The sequence below is a fragment of the Rhinolophus hipposideros genome (genome assembly GCF_964194185.1).
Source record: "Rhinolophus hipposideros genome assembly, chromosome: 16".
Classification (NCBI taxonomy): domain Eukaryota; kingdom Metazoa; phylum Chordata; class Mammalia; order Chiroptera; family Rhinolophidae; genus Rhinolophus; species Rhinolophus hipposideros.
Genome location: NC_138062.1, coordinates 59,017,377 through 59,025,350, shown reverse-complemented (window position 1 = coordinate 59,025,350; position 7,974 = coordinate 59,017,377). Strand labels below are relative to the sequence as shown.

Below are 7,974 nucleotides of genomic sequence, written 5' to 3'. Positions count from 1 at the left end.
ACTAGATTAAAGAGCTGAAGTTGAAGACCTAGAATATGGAATACTGGCATGCAGATATTTGGGATCAAAAGGATTTGAGATGGGGCGGTTCACATGACTGGTCGTGGTTGGGGTCCTGGCTGGGGAGAGGAGATGTTGGGGATCAGAGAGAAGAGAAACAAGTGTGTGTTTCCTGCATCTGTTTCCCCAGCGCAGCTGGTGCATAGTGGTGCTCAGAAAATGTTGACTGACCCTACGGTAGGCATGGGAGGGGAAGAGGAGGGATAAAGATGAATCAAATGTGGTCCTTGCCCTCAAGGACATGGTCTTGATATTAGATCAGTTTGGAAACAAAATAAAGTCAATCAACAAGCATTTATTGAGCACCTACTGTGTGTCTGGCACTATTTAGATACGGAGATTCAGCACTGAACAAAACACATAAAAAAAAAAAAACCCTGTCCTCCTGGAAGGTACATTTCATTGGGGGAGACAGAAATAAACAAATAGAATATATGGCATGTGAGATGGTGATAAGGACACTGGACAAAAATAGAACAGGGTGGGGGATAGTTGAGGGCTGTAATTTAAACATGTGCTCAAATAAGATTTCACTAAAGAGGACATTTGAGCCAATACCTGAAGGAAGTGAGAGAGTGGACCATCTGGAGGTCTAGCAGAAGCACATTTCGGAACATGTGCAAAGGTCCTGGGGCAAGACCATGTCTGGCGTGGTGGAAGAGTAGTGAGGAAGCCTGTGTTGCTGCAGAAGAGTATGACAGCGGGAGAGAGGGAAGAGGTGAAGGCAGGGAGGTGATGGGGGCAGGTCATGCAGGGCCCTGTGGGTCACAGGGAGGATTTGGGCTTTTACCAAGAGGGATTTGGGAGCCCTGGAGGGCTGTGTGCAGAGTGGGGACATAATCTGACTCGGTGCTCATAGGCACTTTCTGGTGACTGCTGTTGAAAGGACAAACTGGGGGGCTAGGATGGAAGCTGGGAGACCAGGGCAGAGGGAACAGCCCTGGTGCAGGTGAGAGATGATGGGGCTGGACCAGGATGGAGACCATGAGCAGTGGCCAAATTCTTACTGAGTACACACTGTGTGCTAGGCCCAGTGCTGGGTGGGACACGTGGGTGACTGGGACATACCATGTCTCCACCCTCAGGGGGTTTACAGTCCTGTGAGCACAAATAACACACGACTCGGCAGTTATAGCATGAGTGACCAGAGCTGTCACTCCTGGGGGACACACAGGCACAGGAAAAGCCCCTGAGGTGTCTCACCCAATATCGGTTGAGGATGAGGAGGCTTCCCAGAGGAGGGGGCAACTCAGTTGGGACCTGAAGGTTGAGGAGAAATAAGCCAGACACAGATGAGGGTGAGGGTGTGTAGACCAAGGAAATTGTATGTTCAAAGGTGATCAGTGAAAGGCCAAATTGTGGACAGGGTCAGGGTACAGCCAGGGACATGGCCAGCATCCATCAGGTCCATCCTGGACCTACCAAGCTCCCTGGGAAGTGACAAAACACCCAGACTTCTGCACGAAAATAAGGACTATAAATAGTAAGAAGGAAAACCAGTTTTTTTCATTTTAAAAACTTTTTTTTTAATTAATTAGATTTATTGGGGTGACAATTGTTAGTAAATTTACATAGATTTCAGGTGTACAATTCTGTATTATATCATCTATAAATCCCATTGTGTGTTCACCACCCAGAGTCAGTTCTCCTTCCATCACCATATATTTGATCCCCCTTACCCTCATCACCCACCCCCAATCCTTAAAAACTTTTTTAGGCCATTCCGATCAGTGTAACAAGCTTCAGCAACTAAAGTAGTCCTTAGTGCTCTGGAATTTTCTGAAACCGAGACGCTTTTGGCCCCTGTCACTCAATGACATCAGGCAGATGACTCCACGGCTGGTGTCTCCGTTTTCCCATCTGTAAAATGGGGCTAATAATAGAAACAATAGTGCCATTATCTCGGGCTAGTCTGAGAATTCAAAGGGTTGATATGTGTGGCGTGCCCCCATAAGATGCCTTGGGCTCAATGGACATCTACTATTATTGTCATTATTACAATTTTGAATCACGAAATCCCCAAAGCTCAGATCTGGGAGCAGAGAGCAGAGGATCTTGGCATTAGGTGGGACCCTCAAGACTCCTTAGCAGACAAGTTTCCTCTCTGCGGAGCCACTGCTTGCTTACCTTTAGGGATGGGGAGCTCTCTCCCTACCAAGAGAGCTGTGATAAGGCAGGTATAGTCATTGGGGAACTTCCCTACATGGAGGAAATCTCTTGCTCCCCAAGGATTCCCTGCATTGTTCCCTGCTCTACCCTTGGGTCTCAAGAGATCTTTGGGCACTGATCCCCCCTCCCCCGACCAGCCCTGGTCCAGACTTTAAAAATGGAAGTGGATGTGAAGGGAACCATAGGATTGTCAAGTGCTGAGTGTTCTGCCTGCCGGTTTTTGCAGGTGGGACTGCCCTCTACCTGCCCCACCCCTCAGTTCATCCGCAGTGCTCAGCCAGCTGGGGGAGGGGCTGCTGGACACTGGGCTTCAGTTCCCTTGTGGTCGACAGGGCTGGTATGTGGGGTAGGGGTGGCCAAGTTTGGAATCAGGGTGAGAGGCTTGCCTGATGTGGGCATTGAGTGGGCTGAGGTTTCTTTCAGAGGGTCCAGTTCTGGAGGCTGGAAGTCTTAGATCAAGGTGTCAATTGAGTTGGTTCCTTCTGAGGGAGAATCTGATGCAGTCCCCTCTCCCAGCTTCTGGTGCTGCTGGCAATCTTTACTGCTCCTTGCCTTGTCAATCCATCACCTGGGGTTCTGCCTTTGTGTTCACATGGCATTCTCCCTGTGTGTGTGTCTCCGTGTCCAGATTTTCCCCCTTTTATGAGCACACCAGTTCTATTGCATTAGGGCTCACCCTTATCCAGTATGATGTCATCTTAACTAATTACATCTACAATGACTATTTCCGAATAAGGACAACATCTGAGGTCCTGGGGGGGATTAAGACAGCAACATATATATGAATTGGAGGGAGGAGAAAACAATTCAACCCTGTCAGGAACTAAAAACCAAGGCTCCATTTATCCAGAATCGGGTAAACATCACACACTTTCACCAATTTGAAAAGAAAAACTAAGAAGCCCAGAAGAGATTGGGCAAAGAGAACAGGGAAACGTTTCAGGACCAGGGACAGCGGCTCACACTTCTGTTGTTTCTTCCTCTGCAGCGTAACTTCCAGACTCAGAGGCTGATGGCCTCAGAAGGTTGCTCAGGGGTCCGTTCCTACCCTCCCAGGGCCAGCACACTCCCTGTTCTGCAGGCAAGGCTCCACAGGCAAGAAAGGACCCAAGAAGGAAGGGTTCTGCCCCTATTTTACATCTCACTGCAGCCCAATTTCTTCCCAGCCATGCCTAATTTCTCTCAGGTCTTAGTGCCAGTTGTCTTAGCATCTCTCATTTCCCTGAAGACCTTAGGGGATTAAATTCAGAAAGTAGAAATACACACACAGAAAAATAATAGAAAGACGGGTCATGGATCGGGAGATGTTTGCATCACCCATAACCAAAAACAGCTAAGTTCACACAATATGTAAAAGAACTACAAAGCAACAAGGCGCCCAGCTTCATTAATAACTCTGGGAGTGTACGTTACAATCTCACTGAAATACAGTGACACACCCACCATAATGACTAACATTTAAAAGCCTGAAAAAAACCAAGTTGGTGAGAATGAAGCATTAATAGGATTCTCAGACCACATTGCTGGGAATATACATTGGTACCACCCACTTTGGAAAACTGTTTGAAAGACTCAGTTAAAGCTAAACATATACCAAACTTATAACCAGCAGTCGCATTCTTGGATATGCTTTTGTGCATCAAAATATATATGCAAGAATGTTCCACAGAAGCTTTATTCATGATTACCCCAAAGAGTGAACAGCTTAAATGCCCATCCAGAGAAGAATGGATAACCATTTGTACTATATTTATGGGATATTACACAGATACAAAAAGGAATTAATCCCTGATACACATGACCACCTATTGTTGAGTGGAAGAAGCCAGACACAAAAGTGGACATATGCTATGATTCCATTTATATAATTCAACACTGAGAAGCACTCAGCGACATTGATTAATGATGCATGCGGGGTGGGAAACCACGATGAAAGCAATGACCTGGTTATCACAAGAGCAGGATAGCAGTCACCTCTTGGAGATGAAAGAGATTATTGTAGGGTGGGAGGAACACTGGGGATTCTGGTGGCTGCCATGTTCTATTTCTGGATCTGTGAAATGGTCACATGACATTGTACACTTACATGTTCTGTGCTTTTTTTTGGGGGGGGGTTTGTAATATATCCCAATTAAAATTAGTTTATTGTGGTAAAATATACATACAAAGTTGACAGTATTTAAGTGGATAGCTCAGTGGCATTAAGCACATTGTTAAGCGACCATCCCCACCATCATCTCCAGAAGTTTCTTATCTTTTCAAACTGAAACTCTATCCCCATTAAACACTAACTTTTCCTCCTTCTCCCCAGCCCCTGGCACCACCATCTACTTCCTGTCTCTATGGATTTTACCTCTCTGGGGACTTTCTATAAGGGGAATCATACAGTACTTATCCTTTTGTGTCTGACTTGTTTCATTGAGCATACTGTCCTCAAGCTTCGTCCATGTTGTAGCAGGTGTCAGAACTTCCTTCCCTTTAGGACTGAATAGTCTTCCATTGTATGGGTGGACCACATTTTGTTTATCTATCATCTGTTGATGGATATTTGGGTTGTTTCCACCTTTTGGCTGTTGTGAATAATGCTGCTGTGAACATGGGTGTGCAAATTTCTGTTTGAGTCACTGTTTTCAGTTCTTTTGGGTACATAAGCAGGAGTGGAATTGGTAGATCGAATGGTAATTCTATATTTAACTTTTTTGTGGAGCTGCCAAACTATTCTCCACAATGGGTACACCATTTTACGTTTTACAAATGGTTTTTAAAATGCTAGAAACCGTCCACAGCTCTGCCCAGTGACCCCCTCCTCAGGGTTCCAGGGGCCCTCTCAGGCCTGGGGCAGGGACCCCTCCCCAACACCCAGCCCAGATGGTAAAAGCAGGCCCTGTGGTGAGTGCAGCCCAGCAGGTCGTAGCTTTAATTACCTCCTGCCTGGGGTGAAAGTGGGCATCACAGAGCTGTTCCAAGAGCTCTGCACAGGGGGTCCAAGGTGAGGGGAAGCAGAGAGACAGAGACCATGAGTGGGGGAAGCTGGGGATGGAGGACACAGGGTCCAACAGCATTGGAGCAGCTAACGATGGTCTCATTTCATAGGCAGTGAAAATGAGGCCCACAGAGGTTAGGGAGGCAAGGCCCAGACCCCTGTGTCCATCCCAGGGGACCTCAACCCTCCTCCGGCAAACATCTTTCAAAATACCTTTGATCTCATTGGTCCTTTTCTGGGCGTTTCTCTCTCCTTACTTCTCTGTCTCTATCTCTCTCAACCTCTTATCTCTATGACTCTCACACCTCGCACATCCCCTCTGTCCCCCCTTCAGCCCCAGGGAGTCACCCAATCACACTCTCACTCTGGACCCCTCAGGGCTGGCCCTGCTCCCTGCTCTCCTGATTGGCCCAGCCCTTTGCTTCTGAACCACACCCCATCTGGCTCCGCTCCCCCATTGGTTGGTTCATTGGATGGCACTTTCGGATGCTCCTCGCTGATGGGGGAAACTGAGGCAAAGATAAGGACAGTGCCCCATACAAGGCTACAAAGCAGGTCAGTGGCAGAGCCCACTGCTCCGAATCACAGTGATGGGGCCTCTTCTGGCTCCTTGGAGCTGCTGGTGCCCTCCCCACTGGACTCCCTTGGGCAGCTGCTGCTCTGTCCACTCCCCCAACCCCACCTCGCCCAGCCCAGTGTTTTCAGTATTTCTTCGTCTAGCATCAGCCATGGACTTAATTAACAGCATGGTGTCCTCTCTGTCCTTTACTGTTTCACTCTTTGGGGACTGGGGTGCGGGGAGCTGAACACTGCTACTGTCATCCCCCCACCCCACAAAAGGTGGCTTCAGGGTCCTCCTATTTATTATTTTAATTGTAGTAAAATACATATAACAAGATCTACCATCTTAACCATTTTTCCTCCTTTACCGCCCAATTTTTTTATTGTAGTAAAATACACGTAATATTAAATTTACCATCTTAACCATCTTTAAGTGTACAGTTCAGCGGCATTAAACACATTCACCTTGTCATACAACCATCCCCACCATCCATCTCCAGAGTTTTCTCATCTTCCCAAACTGACACTCTGTCCCCATTTAGCACTAACTCCCCTCCCCCTCCCCCAGCCCCTGGCACCACCAGCTACTTTCTGTCTCTGCAAATCTGACTCCTCTGGGGACCACCTATGAGTGTAGTCACACAGTATTGGTCCTTCTGTGTCTGGCTTATTTCGCTGAACATATTGTCCTCAAGGCTCATTCATGTGGGAGCAGGTGTCAGAATTTCTTACCTTTTTAAGATTGAATAATATTCCATTGTATGGATGGACCACACTGTGTTTATCCATCATCCATTGAGGACACTTGGGTTGCTTCCACTTCTTGGAATCACGCTGCTATTAATACATTTAATACAGGTGTACAGTGTCCTTTTCTCTTAACACCCACAATTCTCTCCCTTCTAGGCTGTGCCTTTCTCACCTACTGTGCCAGGGACTCTGCCATCAAAGCTCAGACTGCCCTGCACGAACAGAAGACCTTGCCTGGGGTGAGTCCTGGGTGCTGTCTGGGGATGCGGGAATGGAGGGGCTGCTGTCAGCCTGGGGGATGGCCGAAGCCCCTTTTGAGATCAGCTATGAAGCCCACATGCCTCTGGATTCAGAAAGAAGTATAAGATGCAGAGGGGCAGAAATGATTACCAGAGTGAGCATTTATTGAATGCCTACTGCATGTTGGGCCCTATGCCCACCAGAGTGGTTGTGTGTGGTTTTGCAGGTGGGACTTGGCCCAGGGTGGGGGTGTTTTTGGCCTGCGACCTGAAGATGAGGAAGCATTAGCAGGCAGAGGGAACAGAATATGCAAAGGCCCCGAGGCAGCACTGTGCCTCGTATGCTGGAGGAACGGCGAGGTAAATAGAGCTAGAGTCCTTTGATGCAGGAGCTGCGTGGGCAGTGTTTTCACCCCCAGGGGAGGGCAGGCCAGGCTCTGTCCCTGCTGAGTCTCTCTTGTCAGTCTTGTCCTCTTTGGGTGGGCAAGAGGTTCCTGCCCCCAGTCAGGATGCAGGCAGCACATCTTGATGGAAATTGAAGGAATCACAGTGAGGTCCCTGACTCTGGGGGTGGGGCTTGCCTTTCCTCTCTGGAGTCCCCAGAAACCCTGCAGCGTCAAAGGTATTCAAAGGTATTCAGGGGCTGCTTGAGTGGCATCTGTAGCCATCAATGCTGGGAACATGGGCACAGTACAGCCAACAGTGGGAGACTTGTGTGTTGGAGGAACATGCTGAGGTGTCCTAGATAGGCCAGGGGATCAGGGAAGGCCTCTCTGAGGAGGTGACCTGATGGAGACGAGGGAGGGAGCCGTGCACTATCTGCAGGAAGGACATTCCTGGCACAGGACACAGCCAGTGCAAAGGCCCTGAGGCTGAACCAAGCTCGATGCATTTGAGGAACAGCAAGCATGTCAGCAGAGTGGAGCTGTGGGAATGAGGGGGAGAGTGGAAGGGGGAAAAGAGGAAAGGGGCAGGGCCATGTAAGAAGTTGGGATTTTATTCCAGGGGTGACTGGAGCATGGGAGCGTGGCAAGCAGAGGAATGACCTGGTTTGATTTCCATTTTCAAAAGCCCCCTTCGATCAACTTCTGGAGTCCTGGGGCTGCTGTAACAAAGCAGCACCAAGTGGGGGGCTTAAAGCAACAGAAACATATTGTCTCACAGTTCTGGAAGCCAGAAATCTGAAACCAAGGTGACAGCAGGGCTACACTC

The 7,974-nt window shown here is 48.4% G+C and overlaps 1 protein-coding gene across 17 annotated transcripts in view; it reads left to right on the top strand.

Moving 5' to 3' along the window:
- CELF5 (CUGBP Elav-like family member 5) overlaps window positions 1–7,974 on the top strand; it is a 45,252-nt gene that overhangs the window by 11,667 nt on the left and 25,611 nt on the right. For all 17 annotated transcript variants that reach the window (XR_013995177.1, XR_013995178.1, XR_013995179.1 and 14 more), the window contains one exon: window positions 6,680–6,762. Coding sequence is in view for 14 of the 17 variants with exons in the window: in XM_081077197.1 (XP_080933323.1) it covers window positions 6,680–6,762 (83 nt within the window). In the remaining 3 variants the exon portion in view is untranslated. The remainder of the gene's footprint in view (window positions 1–6,679; window positions 6,763–7,974) is intronic.